Source organism: Protomyctophum bolini (genome assembly GCF_963924005.1).
Source record: "Protomyctophum bolini genome assembly, chromosome: 11".
NCBI classification, from domain to species: domain Eukaryota; kingdom Metazoa; phylum Chordata; class Actinopteri; order Myctophiformes; family Myctophidae; genus Protomyctophum; species Protomyctophum bolini.
This window is the reverse complement of record NC_137872.1, coordinates 6,233,090-6,254,780: the sequence shown is the minus strand read 5'-3', so window position 1 is coordinate 6,254,780 and position 21,691 is coordinate 6,233,090. Positions and strand designations below refer to the sequence as shown.

Here is a 21,691-nt window from a genome sequence, read left to right as displayed (position 1 = left end):
TCACTGTACTGTACATAAAACAGAATCACTGTACTGTACATAAAACAGAATCACTGTACTGTACATAAAACAGAATCACTGTACTGTACGTAAAACAGAATCACTGTACTGTACATAAAACAGAATCACTGTACTGTACATAAAACAGAATCACTGTACTGTACATAAAACAGAATCACTGTACTGTACATAAAACAGAATCACTGTACTGTACATAAAACAGAATCACTGTACTGTAAACTGTACGTAAAACAGAATCACTGTACTGTACGTAAAACAGAATCACTGTACTGTACATAAAACAGAATCACTGTACTGTACGTAAAACAGAATCACTGTACTGTACATAAAACAGAATCACTGTACTGTACATAAAACAGAATCACTGTACTGTACATAAAACAGAATCACTGTACTGTACGTAAAACAGAATCACTGTACTGTACATAAAACAGAATCACTGTACTGTACGTAAAACAGAATCACTGTACTGTACATAAAACAGAATCACTGTACTGTACATAAAACAGAATCACTGTACTGTACATAAAACAGAATCACTGTACTGTACATAAAACAGAATCACTGTACTGTACATAAAACAGAATCACTGTACTGTACATAAAACAGAATCACTGTACTGTACGTAAAACAGAATCACTGTACTGTACATAAAACAGAATCACTGTACTGTACATAAAACAGAATCACTGTACTGTACATAAAACAGAATCACTGTACTGTACATAAAACAGAATCACTGTACTGTACATAAAACAGAAGTCGTGCCCTATATACAGTAAGCCTTACTGTATATAAGGCACGACTTGGTTACAACCTGAGGCAGAACGTGTACCTTACTGAGTAAGGTACACGTTCTGCCTCAGGTTGTAACCAGGCTCGTCTCCTCCTAAGATGAGAAAAGGCAGCGTGGGAACGAGGCTGGCCACACTTCAGGTCAACCCAGGCCAGGTCAGGTTAGGCCAGGCCAGGCCAGGTCAGGCCAGGTCAGGTCAGGGCTGCATGGTCTGGGGTGATCTGAGGTGTGGGCTGGGGTGGCATGGTGGGGTTAAGCGGGGGTGGAGTGGAAAACTCTTGGCTCAGATCCTCCGGTGCTGACTGACTGACTGACTGTGTCTCAAACAGGGTGGACTTTGCAAGCACTGCAAACCCTCAGATCTCCCTCTCCCCCTCTCCCCCCCCCACGTGATAGAAGAGGCGCAGCCCTCAATGTGGATCTGTGGTACGAACAGTCCTGTATTCAGAATGTTCATGGTGAGGGGGACCCCCCACCCTTACAAAGACTTGGAATTGTAGTAGTCCGGCAGCTGGGCTTGTGGAGTGGGAAACGGTCACATATAAACACCTATTAAAACATGTGTCAATGCTGACATCCGGTCAGCAAGTGGATTCATGAATGTATGTACTGTATTATAGACAATATTGTAGGCCAATAAAGAAATACTATATACCAACTTTTAAACAAAAGAAGCCTGCTGGCTGCTGGACTGTCTATAAGGCATTACATTGAAATTGCATTGAAATTGCATTCAAGGGTGCTCATTAGGCCTGGGCGACATGTCCATCTACAACTACAATGAACACATTTAGCAGACGTTCTTCCCCACAGTGACACTTCTCCAAGTGAGAGATCGGAACAAGCATAGATGAAGTCTATAGTCAATAATCAACATCAGTAGAACACAGAGAGAACAAGGCCTCAAAGAAACCATAGGACAGCAGGTAAACCCTACCTAAACAACATGCTCTTTAAATAACAATTCTGTACATTTGTGATCAAGAAAAAAACTAATCAAAGTTAACGTCCCCTAAACTATCGCCATCGTCTCACCAACGAATAGCAGGGTGATTTCCCTTTATATGGGAGCTCACAATGGGATGAAAATGATTTAATTTCATGTGCAAAACGAGTACATGTCCTGTGTGTGTGTGCGTGCGCGTTAGGTGTGGGCTGTAGGCGAGGACCGTGGGCTGTACTTCAGAATGGGCGTGACCACGTTGGAGCCCAGTGGGAGTGGCTGGATCCCTGTCTCCGCCCACTGGGGTAACAGGATGCAGGAGATAGCTCCGCCCAGGTGAGTAGAGTAGATCTGCACGCCGTTTTAAAAGCCCCCAAAATAATGTATTGACAACAGAGCGGACAAAGAAATACAACGTTTCAGGCCTCACCGGCCTTCGTCAGGTATACCCAAGCCCCCAGTAAGGCTATCCAACGTTGAAGCTGCCACTACCTACTGGCGAAAAGTGGAACTGCAGCACGTTCATGGAGGTGGACGGACGTTCAGTGATGTCATGTGCGTAACGTGCGTCATCCCATGAGGACCGCACATTTGAGGTCCGGGCTTAACTGCCGCTCACTCGAGCCATTGAGTTGTAATACTTCCGGCAGTCTTCCGGGAGCTTCAAAACGCCACTGAGCAACTTCTATTGTAATTAATAGCGGGTGCCAACGCTTCGGTTCGGTCTCTATCCTTGTATTACTCTATGGGTATACCTGACTGCACTTCCTGGTTGCCAAGGATCTCTTCTTCTACTGTGGTATTCCGCACATTTGACTGGCACTGGCCTCACGATCGGAGTTCAAAAAAATATATATTCAGCAACTTTTAGCACTGTTGTTAGCCCCCGCTAGCCTCCATGGAAGTAACAGGCAAAATCCGTAATTGTCCATTCACGTGCACGCAGACTTTACTAACAGAATGGCTCGTAAAAAATGCGACATTGCGACAAGTTATAGACAGTTTGTCTGTGTGGAGGAGGTGGTGCCATTATGTATCCTTAGGCGCCCCATGAACTGTCAACCTGTTTCCCTGCAAAATGTATAGTAATTTGAATAGTAAAACTAATTTGTGGATTCAAATAAATGATTAAGAAGTTCCAGGGATGAGTGTGAGTTCGACGGGGGACTCACGGAGGCCTTCCAAGGCTCGGTTCTGAGCTGCACCGACTCGGACTCCACCGACCTGGGTCCTCCCGACTCCCCGAACACCTCCACGGAGACCTCCGCCGTGCTGGAGGGACCCCCAGCGAACCCCTCCGAGGCCCCCACTGCGGCGGACCCCTCCGAGGCCCCCACTGCGGCGGACCCCTCGGGGGCCCCCACTGCGGCGGACCCCTCCGACGCCGGGGCCGGTACAGGGACCACCTCACCACCGCCGCCTCCCCACCTGGCCTCGCCCCCTCCGTCGTCATCATCCGTCCAATCAGAAGCCCCCAGAGCGTTCATCCCCACCAGCGACAGCTTCATCACCAGCCTGGTGTCGGACCGCGAGAAGACCCCCTCCTCCTCCACGGGCCCCCCTCCGCGGGCCCCGCCCACCTCGGAGGTAAAGACCCCCATCAATAACGAGTGAGAACAGCAGCTGTAATAGATATTCGTTAGTAGCAGTAATTGCGCGCTCTGCTTGCGCACGGTGTGCAAGGCGCAAGTTGCCACCTCGACAGAGTGCATTTCTAGTTGTCACTCTATGTTTAGAGTGCTCTAAACAAACATTAGAAAGTCCATAGACGTGGTTTGTTTAGAGTGCTACTCTAAACAAAACAAACAAAGATATTTGTCATATCTGACCCACCTTGTGCAATGAGTGATTACGAAGCCTAAAAATTGTATTCACATGTTCCAATGGCACAAAAAACACATTTAAACCATTGATCGCATTTACTCGTGCGACAACTAATTGTCAACTTCAACGTTTGTATTCGTGACAACAACAACAGGCGTTCCCGGAGGACGCCGCCCCCGCCGCCCTCCTCCAGGGGGAGGAGCTAGATCTGGACGCCGCCCCCTTGCTGCTCCCGTCGTCTCCGGAGGAGTGGGCGATCGCTCCGGACGTCCCGTGGAGCACCGTGGACCTGGACCAGGCGGCCAGGATAAGCCCCGCCCAGCGGGGGGCGGCGGCGGCGGCGGCGCAGGGGGGCGGGGCTTTTCTGGGCGACGGCGACGACATCATCGGCAGGGGGGCGGCGGCACTGCTCCCCTCTCATCACCACGGCGTGGCGGGGGAGGAGGAGGAGGGGCCGGTGTGGGCGTGGATCTCCGGGGGAAGCTGTGACATCGACGCCTCGTCACAGATCAGCTGGCTCAGCCCCACAGGTAGGTGCCTCTAATTATAGTAACGGTTTTCAACCCTTTCCAATTCCATGTAAAGGTCAATTATTATTATCACGTGGGAACTGCAGGCAGCGCTCTGGTGCAGCGCACTGGCCCAGTGTTTACTAGTGAGCGCACCTGGGAAGCCAGAGGCCCCGGTAATAGTCCCAGGTTCGATTCCAGGCCAGCAATGTGTCGATGTGCGTCCCTGAGCAAGACTCATGGAATGGCGCTGACTCACTGCTCCTACGAGAAAGAGATTATTTGTGTGGTTTTCATCAGCAGACTGAGCTCATGAGGATCTGAAATGATTCCAGCCAACATGACTCTGAAGTGTCCTGTCTGGTGATCGTTGCTGAAAAACCTATAGAAATATCTGTCATGCCTGGTGATGCTGAAAAACCTTTAGAAAAATGTTAGAAACTAGTTAATTTGTAAAATACTTATAATCTTCAAAAGTTAAATCTTCATAAGAATTTCTTACATAAGTCGGAAAAGGTGTTGTGAATTCCACCACAAATTACAATTGGTGTGATTTCTTTTGGGGAGGGGGGGGGGGGCTTGCCTGACACAGAACTTGATCTACAGCCGGGCACCGGTCTAGAAAGTACCATTTCTAACGTGGGATCTGTGTGCCGATTGAAAATCGATCGATCGCCATTATGGAGCCAATTGGCCTCGTGGTTCGCTGTACTGTGAGGCGAGCTGTGATTGGTCCATCTCTCTGTCCGTCAGGTCACATGACCAGCTCCCTGTCGCTGACTCCTCTTCAGTGGAGCCAGCAGCAGCAGCAACAGGAGGTGCACAGGGACCACGAGGAGATCAGGAAGAAACCGCTGGAGAGGAGCAGTGTAAGACCTGTCTGTCTGTCTGTCTGTCTGTCTGTCTGTATGTCCCTTCACACCCATGTGAAGTGAGGGGCACTCTTGTCATCGGACAAAAATAATAAATAAATTTGATAAATGGAAATTATCCATTCATTGTCAATGGGAAATGCCATTGACCATAAAGAGACAATAGGACATAATGAGGCACATTTTCCCTTCATTCTCAATGGCGTTTACAAAACAAACCTTGACCCAAAGACAAACATTAAACCTGTGTATTCTACACTATAGCTGAATATATAGGAGGGGCTAGCGCCCCTCAAAAATGACAAGAAAGTAGCAGATCTACAAGCTCAAAACATGTCACGGTGTGCTGTGTTTTTCGAGCTTGCAGTTCTGCTACTTTTGATGCCTCTGTGTAGTGTGATCAAGTAGGGCGTTGATTCACGGATTAATTAAAAAAAAGTACATTAACCCTTTCTGACCGGGCACCCATTTTGGTGTTGGCCATCATGTTATGCTTTAGCTATTGAAAAATAGCAGACCTACAAGCTCATAGCGCGCCACCGAGTGGCGCGCTACGAGCTTGTAGGTCTGCCATTTTTGAAAAATCAAAGAACGACTGACATTTTTTTAATCTGATCTCAGGTCAGAATGGGTTCATCAGACCAGTGTGTGTCCAGTGGAAACCTCGTATGAATCTGATCTCAGGTCAGAATGGGTTAATAGGTGAAAATATGGAGATAAGAGATGTCTGCCCGACAGCAACGACATACGTTCACAATTATCTCCCGATGAAAATGTCCCGTTGTCCAACTGGAAAATGAGTGTGAACCACACTTTTCTTTTTTTAAATCTTCATTTCACAAAATGGTTCGCTTTAACTGCTCCTCCCCTCTGTGTGTGTGTGTGTGGCTCCTCCCCCTCTGTGTGTGTGGCCCCTCCCCTTATATGTGTGTGGCTCCTCCCCCCTGCAGTCTGTGTGGGTGCGCCAGGGGGCGCTGCGCTGGTGGCGGGACTGGAGCCCGCGGCGCTGGGTGGATGTGGGCGTGGCCCTGGAGCAGTCCACCAGCTGTGCGGGGAGGAAGGACAGCATCCTGTTCATCTACTACACACAGTACGACGAGAAGAAGGTAATACACACAGTATGACGAGAAGAAGCTAATACTACAATTATTACTACACACAGTACGACGAGAAGAAGGTAATACTACACACAGTACGACGAGAAGAAGGTAATACTACACACAGTGCAGATGATGCATATGGGGGTGCAGGAAACATGGTACCATGTTTCCTGCAGCCCCATATGCATCATCTAACCATGTTTCCTGCAGCCTCTATGTCTATGCATCATCTAACCATGTATCCCGTGATAGAAATGTGTGAGCAATGTGTAAGTGGAAATAAACAGACTCCTACAGTTACCTTTTCTCTCTGTCTCTCTGTGTTTGTGCATCTCTCTCTCTCTCTCTCTCTCTCTCTCTCTCTCTCTCTCTCTCTCTCAGTACCTGCATGTCTTCATCAGCGAGGTGACGGCGTTGGTTCCGGTGCTCAGGGACGTCCACCATTGCTTCGCCGTGTACACGGGCCTCAGGACACGCCAGAGATGGCCTCTGATCCTGGCCGCTGCCACTGAGGAGGACATGAACCACTGGGTAGCATTTTAGATAATATACAATCATTAATGCATGACTGGCTACCGTTAATATACAGCACAATCATTAAACACATTGGATCCCGAGGACGGAACCGCTCCGGTTGCTGTGCACGGTTGCTAGGGCCCCGCCCACACTGTTTCCGATTTTCCATAACCATTAGCTTCTGTAGCCTATATGTCTTAACCGGCCACGTATGTCGGTGCGGCAGAACTTTTAAAGATGGTGCTAGATCTTACCCCGAAAAGCCTTCCATTTCCCCCCTGTATCATTTTCCCTTACTACCATGCGCTGTTCACATCTGATCTCTCTTCAGAAGCGTTTATATTCCAAACGAGATGCTTTGGTCAAGTCAGAAATGAGGACCGAACATCACCTCTCTGATCAAAACCATGGACAGCCACGTAGATTCAGAGATAATAGCATGTTTTGTCGGGCCGTAAACAAGGAAGTGAGCGGCTGCGCGCATGCGTGAAACATGGCGCTGAGCGCTGCACAAGGCGTTGCCTAGCAACGGCCCTGTCAATGAAAAGATTTTAGTGATCCGGTTTTATATCATAAAAAAAGACCCCAAGTCGTCCCCACACATCCTGGGCCCTCTACGGGTGTAATTATGAAGACGTAAGGATGCGTCTTGGTCACTCCACACAGCGTTCGTTTGTTCATGGTTTGCTCGTGGCGTCTTGTCGTCTCGTCTCCCCCCTTCCGTCCTCCAGGTGTCGCTGTTGTGCGAGTGTTGCTGTGAGAACAGGGGGATCCGGGGCCCGCCCTCCAGCCAGGCGCTGTGGGCCAGCACCTCCAAGGGAGACGTCATGGTCCACGAGCCCTCCTACTCACTGGAGAGCCCCCCGAACAGCACAAACTGTGACCTCATGTGAGAGACCCATAGACACTCTGAAATATACACCCCACAGACCCATAGACACTCTGAAATACACACCCCACAGACCCATAGACACTGTGAAACACACACCCATAGACACTCTGAAACACACACCCCACACACCCATAGACACTCTGAAATACACACCCCACACACCCATAGACACTGTGAAACACACACCCATAGACACAGTGAAACACACACCCATAGCCACTGTGAAACACACACCCATAGACACAGTGAAACACACACCCATAGACACAGTGAAACACACACCCATAAACACAGTGAAACACACACCCATAGACACTGTGAAACACAGACCCCACACTGTGACCTCACCCATAGACACTGTGAAACACACACCCATAGACACTGTGAAACACACACCCCACACTGTGACCTCACTGCTAACCCTAACCTCAGCCTTAACCGGCCACGTAGGTCAGACTAACGGGATATGGGACTCATGGGCAGTACCCAGGCCAGTATACAAGCCAAGAGACAACTCTTAGAAAGAACATTCTAGTTTTTGAGGGGCGCTAGCCCCTCCTATATACAGGTTTAATGTTTGTTTTTAGTTCAATGTTTATTTTAAAACATTGAACAACATAATCTTGTCCCCAACACAGACATTAAATGCCATTAACAAGAAATAGAATTTAATGTTTGTGTTGGCACTGTTTGTTTCACATCACCATTACATCACCTAATCAACATGAGTTAGACTTTAATATATTAGCGCCCCTCTCTCTGACCCTCAGTATATTCAAATCACTAACCACGGTGTTAACGGTGTTAAGTCGCTCATGTTTGCTATTGCCAATATGTTTTAATTGTGCCTACTGTGCTAAATGTGTGCTAACATGATGCTAAGGTGGCTAACGCTGGGTGTGGTGTGGTGCTACTGTATGCTGCAGGTTCTGGCGGCAGGTCCCGGGCCACCTGCGCTGGGTCGAGTCCAACAGTCTGGGGCTGGTGTGGGGCATCGGGTGGGACGGCACGGCCTGGGTCTACAGCGGTCAGCAGCCCACTACCCCGGGTAAACACACCCCGTAGACATGCACACAATGTACCTCCTGATCTGATCTCTACAATCATTCTCATTAGTGGAGGAGCTATAAGGATATTCTGCGCTAATTTGTCTAAAAGCGGTACATTTTGCACAGATGTAGCCCAGGGCATGCTGTAATGATTCAGCTACAGGTGTAGCCCAGGGCATGCTGTAATGATTTAGCTACAGGTGTAGCCCAGGGCATGCTGTAATGATTTAGCTACAGATGTAGCCCAGGGCATGCTCTAATGATTTAGCTACAGGTGTAGCCCAGTGCTCATGTGCTCACACTCACGTGCACGGCGCTCAGTGTTGACTCCATCTGGTGTTTGTTCCAGGAGACGCGGCTCAGACACAGACGGACGTGAGGAGTGTTCATATCTACGAGAACCAGAGATGGAACCCCATGACTGGATACACAGACAAGTAAGACCTGTATACCTGATACAACCATGACTGGATACACAGACAAGTGAGACCTGTATACCTGATACAACCATGACTGGATACACAGACAAGTGAGACCTGTTTACCTGATACAACCATGACTGGATACACAGACAAGTGAGACCTGTATACCTGATACAACCATGACTGGATACACAGACAAGTGAGACCTGTATACCTGCTACAACCATGACTGGATACACAGACAAGTGAGACCTGTATACCTGATACAACCATGACTGGATACACAGACAAGTGAGACCTGTATACCTGATACAACCATGACTGGATACACAGACAAGTGAGACCTGTATACCTGATACAACCATGACTGGATACACAGACAAGTGAGACCTGTATACCTGATACAACCATGACTGGATACACAGACAAGTGAGACCTGTATACCTGATACAACCATGACTGGATACACAGACAAGTGAGACCTGTATACCTGATACAACCATGACTGGATACACAGACAAGTGAGACCTGTATACCTGATACAACCATGACTGGATACACAGACAAGTGAGACCTGTTTACCTGATACAACCATCCAAGTAACCACATTATACCACTAACCAACTCAGAAATGACATACATATGTAGACATATACATATACAGTATATAGACATATGAGCATATGACGTGATGAATATTATGTACCGATGCCAGGGTATAATTGGTTATCGATGGTGACGTAACAATGACATGTCGGGTGGACTAAAGGTAATGCCCCTATGTATACATGTATGTAATCTGACACCACTGCCATAAGTAATCATTATCATACTTCAAAATACTACTTTTTCCCCCCTCCAGAAGCAAGGTACGTAGCAAATAGCTAAACCTAATAATTCAATATTGCAAACGTTATTTCACATAAGAGGCTGAGATTTGAAAGTTTGTAGCAGTCTACATTACTTGCACGCTCTGCTTGCGCACTAGTAGGCAATTTGTGGCCCAAGTAGGCACTCGGCAGAGTGCAGTTCTAGTTATATAAAGAGTTTTTTCAAAAAAAGTGTACAGTATTTGTTAAAATGCAAAGGGAAGACATCATTGCACATGAACGACCACACCAGTGGGTCTAATGAACTGCTGTCACCTCATAAACACATGAACAACTGGAAAAAATGCAAAGATTGCGGCACTCGATAGATCTTTAACTTCAAGTATACCTAAAGTATAGCTAATACAACCATGATTGGACAAGACAAGTAAGACCTGCTTAAACTTAAAGTATACTAACCTGTAAAAAATAACTAACACTAAACCTAATAAAAAAACTCAACTAAAACTAACCACTAACCAACTAAACTAGCATACCTATGCTTGTAGACTAATGAAAACAAAAACAAGAAGTCAAAACCAAATGAAACATGCAAAATGATAACACTCCCCAGGTGCAACAAACACATGTAGCGGGTTGATTGATCCCTGCCATCAGCCCACCTGCTGCCTCGTTTACCTGGGGCAGGAGACAGGTGAATATCGGGCTCGAGTCTGCACAATGAAACCAGAAACGCTTGCTATCGACTACAACCACATAAACCCTAGAAACATCTACTTTATCATTATTAATTGATGGGACCATAATTTACTAAACACATAGCACAACGTTTTAAAAAAATACTTTAAACTAGCAATTACTGTATACTGCAAGCTGTAAAAGGGCTTATGTGACTCTTTTGGTTCTTTAAACAGCCTAAAATCGAGCTATGAATAACAATATCTCTCTCTCTAATCATGTATTAGTGATGACACCATCTTCTCAAATCTGAATCTTTGATTTTAACACTCGGTTTTAAAACCTTGTTCACTTCCATTGAGTAATTTATACTGCAAGCTGTAATAGGACTTCAATTCCTGCGCCAGTAGAAACCTTTGTCCATACATATATATGTTAGTCTATTAGCATTTCCCAACCTGTTGGCCAAGAGGATAATACAAGTGGGCCCCCAAATAGTTTGTGGAAACACAAGATTTTATTGATAACTATTACATTGATATCACAAAATGAATGTAAGGGCTTTACAGGGCTATTGTTGGGGGACAGGGGTCTCTTGCCTTGACTCCTTGTCTAACATGGACATTAGCATCCATCTCGATGCCTCCCTGCTAGCATTCCTCTTCAAATTCTTCCTCTTCCTCAAATTCGTCTCCTTCGTCCATGTTTGTTCTGGACAGGAAGTCCACATGGACTTCCTGTGGTGTGGTGTGGTGTGGTGTTCCGGTGGTTGCCGCTGCTGCCGCTGCTGCTTCTGCTTTGAGTCTGTCTGCGATGCGTCGATAGAGCATCCTGTCCCCGGGGCCCATTATCGCCACCGGGGCCATCAGGGGCCCGGAGTCGATCACTTGCCTGGCCACCTTCCTCTGCAGAATGAAGACCTTCCGCTCGCTTTCCAGATCGCGCTCTCTCTGCGTCGCCGCTAAGTCCTGCTGCTGGTTCTTGACCTTCCAGTAGTCCCTGGCGCGTTGCTCCGCCATCAGGGTGAAGGAGTCGTCCTCCTCCAGGCTGGTGCCGGCCCGCTGCTGCGCCTGGCTCCGCAGCTCCCGGAGCTCCTTGAGCGACTTCATCAGTATCGGCTTCTTCACCGTGACCTCGCCGATGTCCTGGACGACGCCCGCGAGCACGGCCAGCATCTCCTCTTCCTGCTTGAGGATAGTCCTTCGCTCCTGGTCCTGCCGTTGGGCGGCCATTTTGTCAAACATCTTGATCCTCTTTCGGTCTTCCTGCTCCCGATCCGAGCCCAACAGCTCCCCCTCCTCCTTTTGGTCGTCCCGCTCTCGAAGTTCGGCCGCAATTTGGTCAGAGATGAAGGCCCTCTTTCGGGCTTCATGGTCGCGCAGCGCGGCTGCTATTTTGTCCGAGACAGTTCGCTCTCGCCCTATGGCTGCTATTTTCCCCGAGATAATTCGATCTCGCTCTGCGTCTCCTATTTCGTCTAAGAGGATTCGCTCTCGCTCTGTGGCTGCCATTTCCTCAGAGACGGCCGTTTCCTCTCCCTCTGTGGATTCTGTCGTGTCAGAGAGTATTTGCTCTTGCTTTGTGGCTTCTATTTTGTCAGAGATTACTTGCTCTGGCTGTGCGGACGCCGTTTCGTCCGAGACCATGTCCTTCTTCCAGTATAGCTTATCGCGCAGCGCGGATGTTATTTTGTCGGAGACTACCTGGGCTCGCTGTGCCGATGGCAACATGTCGGAGTCTACGCCGCTCTTTCGGTCCTGTTGCTCGTGCAGCGCGGACGCTATGCCCTCGGTGGCCGTTTCCCTGTCTTGGCCCCGTTGCTTGAAAGCCTCCAGCTGTTCGGAGACGACCTCCCTCGGCCCCTGCGGCGCTCCGACGTTCTCTTCCACCGTGATCCACGACAGCGTCTTTGCTCGGTGTGTAAATATGGCGAGTTCCCGCTGCTGCGCCAGGTGCTGCTGCTGGTCCCGGAGGCTCCTCTGCAGCATCCGCTGCTTGAGTTCGGCGTGAGCTTCCCGTCCCTTCATACCGCCGGGCGAGGGCGCTCGCTGGATCACTGAACCCTCGACGATCCTCTGGGACTCTTTTGGTTCTTGAAACGGGCTCAAATCTGGCTAAAATCTAATCTAATAACAATATCTCTCTGCCTCTAATCGGTGTATAGTGATGACACCATCTACTCAAATCTGAATATTTTATATGGCATGGCTAATCGGTTGGTGATGTCATCAAGACAACTGACCAGCTGGTTGTCGATGACATCAGACAACCCCGGTTATGGGGGTCCTTGAACATAACACGTTAAGAAAACCACTGTCCTAGTAGACTCCTCAAAGCAATCAAAAAGGTTGGAGCGCACACTAATAGTGGGGACCTCAGCTGCTGACCACTAATAGACCACACAACTAACTAACTAACTAACTAACTAATGACCATACACTAATAGTGGGGAGGTGCTGACGTAAGTTGACAAACTTGACAATAGGAAGGAGAGGACCCACCCACAGCTCGTAGTCACGATGCAAACAGACTTTGTATTGGGTTCCCAACGTTTCGGCAACAAAATGCCTTCTTCAGGGTATGAGTTATGACTAATGAATAATAAATATTCTGACATCCAGTAGTTGGGTCTTGTGATAAAAATTAGAGCATCATGGTGTGTACAAAAGAAAATCTAGAATGTGCCACGGACGAGGCCAAGTCTTTGCCATAGACACATTTGTCCATTATGGATGCTCCCTGGGAATTCCACCATAGTTATATATAATCTAGAGACCGGAAAACCCCAGCTGGTCATTTCAATGGCGTGTGTTTGTTTCAGTTGTGTTTGAAGCACCCAGAAGTCAGCCGGTAATAGTGGCACTGTTGGCTATGGTTGGTTGGCTCGAGTGCAGGTCTCAACTTTGAGGTCAACTTTTGTGCCATGACGTCACGGAACGCACGTCCACCACCGTGAACGTCCTGCAGTGCCGGCTTTGGCCAGAAGCGGCTGGCCAGCGTTGAATATGTTTCAACGTTGGCCAGCCATCTAGCTCTGGGGCCTTGTCTTCCACATGCTGGTAGAAGCCAGATGCTCTGGGGCCTTGTCTTCCACATGCTGGTGGCAGTAAGACGCTCTGGGGCCTTGCCTTCTACATGCTGGTAGAAGCCAGATGCTCTGGGGCCTTGCCTTCCACATGCTGGTAGAAGCCAGATGCTCTGGGGCCTTGCCTTCCACATGCTGGTAGAAGCCAGATGCTCTGGGGCCTTGCCTTCCACATGCTGGTAGAAGCCAGATGCTCTGGGGCCTTGCCTTCCACATTGGTGGCAGTTAGAGGAGGGGAATGATCTTACACTCTGTACGTCTCTGTGGACGAGATGAGAGCGTCTGATAAACGCAGCCAATGACAGAAGAGACTACTGGAGATGAAGCACTTTTACAGCCAATGACAGAAGAGACTACTAGTCATGAAGCACTTTTACAGCCAATCACAGCAGTCAGCTGATCATGAGAGTGGGTTAGGTGTTACCGCAAACCGCTGACAGTGCTGGGAAACCCTTCTACTGTATGAATCAGAAGTTCTTAAATATGTTAGTGCCAAGAAGTTAAGAACCCCCACCAAAATACTGTATTTGGCCACGGAAACCTCCATCTGAAAATGTGTTGTGATTTGTGTCAAAAAATGAAATAATGTTCAAAACTGATTTTCTACTCTCTCTCTTTCCCCTCTCTCTCTCTCTCTCCCTCCCCCTCCCCCCCCCCCCCCCCCAGGGGTCTCCCCACCGATCGCCCCATGTGGAGTGATGAGAGCGGCTTCAACGAGTGTACGAAAAGCAGCACACACCCCCCCTCTCCTCGGTGGACCTGGGTATGTGCACTCATGCACACACGAAGAAAAGTATTTGTTCGGCTTCCCAAAAATGTGTTTATTGTCATGATTTGTCACCATCCGAGTGGGCTTTGTCCGACGGCTTACAGGTCTTTAACCCATTCTGAACGGGAACCCATTTTGGTGTTAGCAACATGTCGTGCTTTAGCTATTGAAAAATAGCAGATCTACAAGCTCATAGCGCGCCACCGAGTGGCGCGCTATGAGCTTGTAGATCTGCTATTTTTGAAAAATCGAAGAACGACTGTGACATTTTTAGAATCTGATCTCAGGTCAGAATGGGTTAATCAGACATGTGTGTGTCCAGTGGAAACCTCGTATGAATCTGATCTCAGGTCAGAATGGGTTAAATAAATACTTTTTGAAACGTCTATGGGGAAAACATGAACGGGGAATTCTCTTCTGGTGCCCTCGTCGTTCTGAGAGGGGGCGGGTCTGTGACGCTATTTATAGAGTGTATAATGACACACTTTGACTGACCGCAGTGTGGTCCTGTGGCCTGCAGGTGTCAGAGTGGAGCATAGACTACAACCTGCCTGAGGGAACAGACAACGATGGGTGGCAGTACGCCGCTGACTTCCCCGTGTATGTACTGGAACACTTCCATCTCACTATTATAACTGCACTGGAACACTTCCATCTCACTATTATAACTGCACTGGAACACTTCCATCTCACTATTATAACTGCACTTGAACACTTCCATCTCACTATTATAACTGCACTGGAACACTTCCATCTCACTATTATAACTGCACTGGAACACTTCCATCTCATTATTATAACTGCACTGGAACACTTCCATCTCACTATTATAACTGCACTGGAACACTTCCATCTCACTATTATAACTGCACTGGAACACTTCTATCTCACTATTATAACTGCACTGGAACACTTCCATCTCATTATTATAACTGCACTGGAACACTTCCATCTCACTATTATAACTGCACTTGAACACTTCCATCTCACTATTATAACTGCACTGGAACACTTCCATCTCACTATTATAACTGCACTGGAACACTTCCATCTCATTATTATAACTGCACTGGAACACTTCCATCTCACTATTATAACTGCACTGGAACACTTCCATCTCACTATTATAACTGCACTGGAACACTTCCATCTCACTATTATAACTGCACTGGAACACTTCCATCTGACTATTATAACTGCACTGGAACACTTCCATCTCACTATTATAACTGCACTGGAACACTTCCATCTCAATATTATAACTGCACTGGAACACTTCCATCTCACTATTATAACTGCACTGGAACACTTCCATCTCACTATTATAACTGCACTGGAACACTTCCATCTCACTATTATAACTGTACTGGAACACTTCCATCTCACTATTATAACTGCACTGGAACACTTCCACCTCACTATTATAACTGAACTGGAACACTTCCACCTCACTATTATAACTGCACTGGAACACTTCCACCTCACTATTATAACTGCACTGGAACACTTCCATCTCAATATTATAACTGCACTGGAACACTTCCATCTCACTATTATAACTGCACTGGAACACTTCCATCTCACTATTATAACTGCACTGGAACACTTCCATCTCACTATTATAACTGCACTGGAACACTTCCATCTCACTATTATAACTGCACTGGAACACTTCCACCTCACTATTATAACTGCACTGGAACACTTCCACCTCACTATTATAACTGCACTGGAACACTTCCATCTCAATATTATAACTGCACTGGAACACTTCCATCTCACTATTATAACTGCACTGGAACACTTCCATCTCACTATTATAACTGCACTGGAACACTTCCATCTCACTATTATAACTGCACTGGAACACTTCCATCTCACTATTATAACTGCACTGGAACACTTCCATCTCACTATTATAACTGCACTGGAACACTTCCATCTCACTATTATAACTGCACTGGAACACTTCCACCTCACTATTATAACTGCACTGGAACACTTCCACCTCAATATTATAACTGCACTGGAACACTTCCACCTCACTATTATAACTGCACTGGAACACTTCCATCTCACTATTATAACTGCACTGGAACACTTCCATCTCACTATTATAACTGCACTGGAACACTTCCATCTCACTATTATAACTGCACTGGAACACTTCCATCTCACTATTATAACTGCACTGGAACACTTCCATCTCACTATTATAACTGCACTGGAACACTTCCACCTCACTATTATAACTGCACTGGAACACTTCCATCTCACTATTATAACTGCACTGGAACACTTCCATCTCACTATTATAACTGCACTGGAACACTTCCATCTCACTATTATAACTGCACTGGAACACTTCCATCTCAATATTACTCCAGTATAGTTTATATCTAACAATTCTATTTTATTAAAGTTTATATGTAAACAATTGTATTTTATCACTGTGACGAATGACAAGTAGAGTCTCAGGACGCAATAGAGCAGAGAGACCCCACGAAGTACATGTTTTAGTTATATATTGATATTCTGATGGCTATAGAATATATAGACATTTGTTCAGTAACGAGTGCCAGACGTCCAAAACACCCAACCCCGGGTAGAGGAGGAGAGAAGGAGGGTGCCGCGTGAGACTTGAATCCGTCTGGTTTCCGTTTGTTTCTCGTAGGACTTTCCACGGCCACAAGACCATGAAGGACTTTGTCAGACGCAGGAGATGGGCCAGGTATGTGCACGTCAACGTATGAACGCACACACACACACACACACACACACACCGGCACGCACGCGCACACACACACTCACCCGGATAACACGACGGCCACATAACCGAAAGGTCCTTGGTTGGAGTTTTTAAACATAGTATTTTTAGTTTACTTTACTTTCGAGGATAACAGCATAAAATCGCTAACAGGTCCCGTGATTTCATTTTAATAACTTGTATAGTTGTGAGCCGAGTTAGATGGATTCGAAAAAAAATCTGTTCCCATTGACATCATTATCCAGCTGACTTCACTTCAATTTTTTTGTTCCCGTTTACTTCATCGCACGACAACAGGGGGGGGGGGGGGATTTTCGATGACGTCGCACTGTTGTGCAACATCGAGGATTGCGCAACAGGCGCTCCTAGGCTTGGAGCGATGCGATCGGTTTTGATATCAATAAACGTGGATAAAACTTGGTCCTGGGCACTGGGTGTTACTAATAGAAAGGACGGTGAACTTAAAGACGTGTGAATGACGTCACCCGTTGTACCTTTTTTTTTTGTTTCCAGGAAGTGTAAGATCACTGTGATTGGTCCGTGGCAGCATGTCCCGCCCATCCAGCTGAGTGACATCTCTGTGATGCCGTGTCTGGCCCAGAGTCGGGCGGAGCACGTTCCCGTGTGGGCGCTCAGTGACAAGGGAGACGTCCTGTGTCGCCTCGGGGTGACGCCCCAAGTCCCCGCGGTGAGAATATCACATCTTCTGCAGTGTTGATTCTAAAACAGAAAAGTTTGATTCAGTTTTAGTCGTAGTCTTTTTAATACAATTCTGTTAAATTGACTGTTCTCTTTTTGAGCCCAATGCGAACGAAAATAAAAGAATGGTGTGGCGTGCGTGTGTGTGTGATGTCTGTGATGTCACAGGGAACCTCCTGGCTGCACGTGGGCACCGACCAGCCCTTCAAGTCCATCTCCATCGGCGGTGCCAACCAGGTGTGGGCCATCGCCCGGGACGGGGCCGTGTTCTACCGGGGGTCAGTGTCCCCCCAAAACCCTGCTGGTGAGTGTACTAGGGGGTCAGTGTCCCCCCAAAACCCTGCTGGTGAGTGTACTAGGGGGTCAGTGTCCCCCCCCCAAAAACCCTGCTGGTGAGTGTACTAGGGGGTCAGTGTCCCCCCCAAAACCCTGCCGGTGAGTGTACTAGGGGGTCAGTGTCCCCCCCAAAACCCTGCAGGTGAGTGTACTAGGGGGTCAGTGTCCCCCCAAAACCCTGCCGGTGAGTGTACTAGGGGGGGGTCAGTGTCCCCCCCAAAACCCTGCTGGTGAGTGTACTAGGGGGTCAGTGTCCCCCCCAAAACCCTGCCGGTGAGTGTACTAGGGGGTCAGTGTTCCCCCCAAAACCCTGCCGGTGAGTGTACTAGGGGGGCAGTGTCCCCCCCAAAACCCTGCCGGTGAGTGTACTAGGGGGGCAGTGTCCCCCCCAAAACCCTGCCGGTGAGTGTACTAGGGGGGCAGTGTCCCCCCCAAAACCCTGCCGGTGAGTTTACTAGGGGGTCAGTGTCCCCCCCAAAACCCTGCCGGTGAGTGTACTAGGGGGTCAGTGTCCCCCCCAAAACCCTGCTGGTGAGTGTACTAGGGGGGCAGTGTCCCCCCCAAAACCCTGCTGGTGAGTGTACTAGGGGGGGCGGTGTCCCCCCCAAAACCCTGACAGCGAGTGCATTAGGGCTGTCTAAAGGGAGGAGAAGCGAGCACTCAGCTGAGTAGGTCTAGTTCACTTCACAGTAAGAGGATGTGCGCTGCACAGTTCTGGCAGCAATAGTCTATAGACAAATCTAATCTAATATGCTCATTACTGAGGTATACCATCAACTACACCTGGCCTACGGGGCGTGAATCCATGGAGCAGGTGTAGCTAATCAAAAAAAGTCTGAAAACTGCACTTCCGGGTCTGAAGTCAATGTCGCTACTAAAATACGCCACGTTCAAGCGATGCGCAGACTGGAATTGTATAGTCTGGTACCACATCCCTTCCCCTGTATTGAATTGTATTGTCTCCCCCTGCAGGTGAATGCTGGTACCACATCCCCTCTCCTGCCAAGCAGACTCTCAGACAGCTCTCTGTGGGAAGGACGTCTGTGTTCGCTGTGGATGAAAACAGTGAGTGTTAAAACCCCACACCAACGTGTGGATGAATGGACCATTGCAAGCGCTTTGAGTTCTTAGAAAAGCGCTATACAAATAAAGCAATCAATTTATTACCATTAAACAATCTACACTGTAAAATCCTCAGTGCTCATTTATAGCCAAAAAACCACACCAGAGGGTGTTGCAAAACACACCAATGCAACTCATCGAGTTGCATTGGTGTGGTTGACCTTAAAAACCGTTGTGTCCCGACCGTTTGCACACTCGCAGAGTTACAGACCTGTATACATGTACACACATTGTGTGCACAGTGTTTAGTGCGAGGGTACATCCATAGATATAGAAACCTAGATACCTCATTGGCCGCTGCAGTTCATGGGAGGTTCATATTCGGGGAGGCACGCTGTCACTCAAAGTGATCACAGCGCGTCTTTTCCGGGACTTCGAAAAACAAATCCAATATCCGAACGCACCCTGGGTTTACGAAAAGGCTCCGCACCCCCCCCTGCCTCTGATCGGCACACACGCTCCAGTCAGCGCCAGAGCTACCTTTAAATGGGTCTATGGGTCAGTACATAGTTACATACATACATTATCTCTGTCTCCCCCTGTAGGCAACCTGTGGTACAGGCAGGGTCTGACCCCCAGCTACCCCCAGGGGTCAGCGTGGGAGCCCATCTCCAACAACGTCACCAAGGTGTCTGTTGGACCGCTGGACCAGGTACGTACGCATGCACGCACGCACACACGCACGACACCACATTGAGGCAGATGGAGACAGAGTTTTCACTTCCGGTTCGTTTTGGGTTCTGTCCGTTGCCTACACGTGTTCCACACCACCACACAGAGTGCAGTGCCCGTCGCCTAGACTCGGTGGGATACACGGTTGTCCAGAACCGCTACACAAGGCTCTGGTCAGGCTCTGCCAGTGGACCTAATGAGCCAACAGTAAGTCCCCTATAGCTCACATGTGCAATTCCCAGGCTCTGACTGAGCCAATTGTTTGCCATGGCAACCCCAGCCTTAACCCCAACACCTGCCATTTGATTACGTCACAGTTCACAATCACTCCTCAGAGATTCTCCACAGACGTTTAACACTGCACAAGGGCTTACACAGACAGACAGACAGACAGACAGTTAAAACTAAAGACAACGGATATAACAGGGTGGGGTATGTATTCTCGATTTTCACTGTTCTCAACTTGCATCGTTCCCAAATGCCAGTGCCAGATGTGTTGCAGGCGTGCCTCATTCTGATTGGCCCAGTGCTGTCATCATGTGTTGCAGGCATGGCTCATTCTGATTGGCCCAGTGCTGTCATCATATGTTGCAGGCATGGCTCATTCTGATTGGCCCAGTGATGTCATCGTGTGTTGCAGGTATGGATCATAGCCGACACCGTCCAGGGTTTCCCCGCGGAGACGCCCGGGGCTGTCTGTCACAGGCTGGGGGTGGGGCCTATGCAACCCAAGGGCCAATCGTGGGACTTCGGCATCGGGGTGAGTGTGACATCATCATCATCATCATCATCATCACAGCTCTTCTCAAATCCAGACCTTTTCTGAATCAGGGTACTGGAAATGCATGTGTGACCCATATCTGACTTTTGGCCTACGTAATCACGCATTACAGTTCAGTTTGACATAAAGTCATGAATGGGTATATTTTGTAAATAATATGATCTGGGAGCTTTGACTTCTGACTGTTTGTTCAGCCATTATTATTATTGACAGTGAACTCAGTGATTATCTGTTTGTTTGTATGTTTCCCACAGGGTGGCTGGGAGCACATCAGCGTGAGAGGGAACTCCATAGACCGCCCTCCGTTCCCGCCTCTTAGCTCCGCCCCTGCCGGCAGTCCCCGCCCCTCCAGGCCCGAGACACAAGCCAACGGGAATGCCGTGGGCGTGTGACCCCGCCCAGGGGGGCGTGGCTTTGACACCATGCAACCCAACTTCCTCGCAGCTCTCTTCGTGTGCCTCATGGCTCGACACTGTCTACAACACACCACTGGTTCTCAACGTACCCCCTGGGGGTCCCCTGGGGGTCCCCCCGCCCCAGCTAAATGACTTGATAGTTATATTAGGAACCAAAATGTTGGGGGGGGTGGGGCGGTCGCTGAAATGAAAGTGTAAAGGTTGAGAATCATTGGTCTCTCTACACCCTGATCTCCTCAGGCTAGTTTCCTTCACGTCGTTCTGTTTTCACACATTCCTGCTCCACAGATGGAGGGATAATGTTACAGTGTTTGTTCCCCAGCCTCTCTCTCCTCCCCTCCCCAAAGTAGAAATTAAATCACACAAATATTTAAGCGGAAAGTATTTGGATTTCTTACGGAAAGGGTGAAATGGAGCATTTGTAGCCTGCGGATGGCGTCGACGTTTGGTGCGATTTGGTCGAGTAAAAACATACAAATAAATAAACTTAAGCACACGATTGCTCTCATTAGCTTCTGGCTATCGGGTGATCCATGAGATTGATTGATTGGTTGGTTGTTAAATGATTGATTGTTTTTATTGACATAAATGC

General features: G+C 48.0%; 1 protein-coding gene across 1 annotated transcript in view; it reads left to right on the top strand.

The window, feature by feature from the left end:
- The window catches only part of LOC308324338 (tectonin beta-propeller repeat-containing protein 1-like), a 32,470-nt gene extending 11,158 nt beyond the window's left edge, over positions 1-21,312 (top strand). Inside the window, exons 10-27 of the mRNA XM_080776380.1 lie at positions 1,966-2,096; positions 2,903-3,347; positions 3,739-4,114; positions 4,847-4,962; positions 5,916-6,071; positions 6,447-6,596; positions 7,313-7,470; positions 8,400-8,521; positions 8,872-8,959; positions 14,204-14,300; positions 14,827-14,906; positions 16,981-17,037; positions 17,587-17,761; positions 17,941-18,076; positions 19,081-19,173; positions 19,776-19,882; positions 20,543-20,662; positions 20,938-21,312. Coding sequence (XP_080632506.1) covers positions 1,966-2,096; positions 2,903-3,347; positions 3,739-4,114; positions 4,847-4,962; positions 5,916-6,071; positions 6,447-6,596; positions 7,313-7,470; positions 8,400-8,521; positions 8,872-8,959; positions 14,204-14,300; positions 14,827-14,906; positions 16,981-17,037; positions 17,587-17,761; positions 17,941-18,076; positions 19,081-19,173; positions 19,776-19,882; positions 20,543-20,662; positions 20,938-21,075 — 2,745 coding nt within the window. The 3' untranslated portion in view covers positions 21,076-21,312. The remainder of the gene's footprint in view (positions 1-1,965; positions 2,097-2,902; positions 3,348-3,738; positions 4,115-4,846; positions 4,963-5,915; positions 6,072-6,446; positions 6,597-7,312; positions 7,471-8,399; positions 8,522-8,871; positions 8,960-14,203; positions 14,301-14,826; positions 14,907-16,980; positions 17,038-17,586; positions 17,762-17,940; positions 18,077-19,080; positions 19,174-19,775; positions 19,883-20,542; positions 20,663-20,937) is intronic.
- Positions 21,313-21,691: the final 379 nt, after the last annotated feature.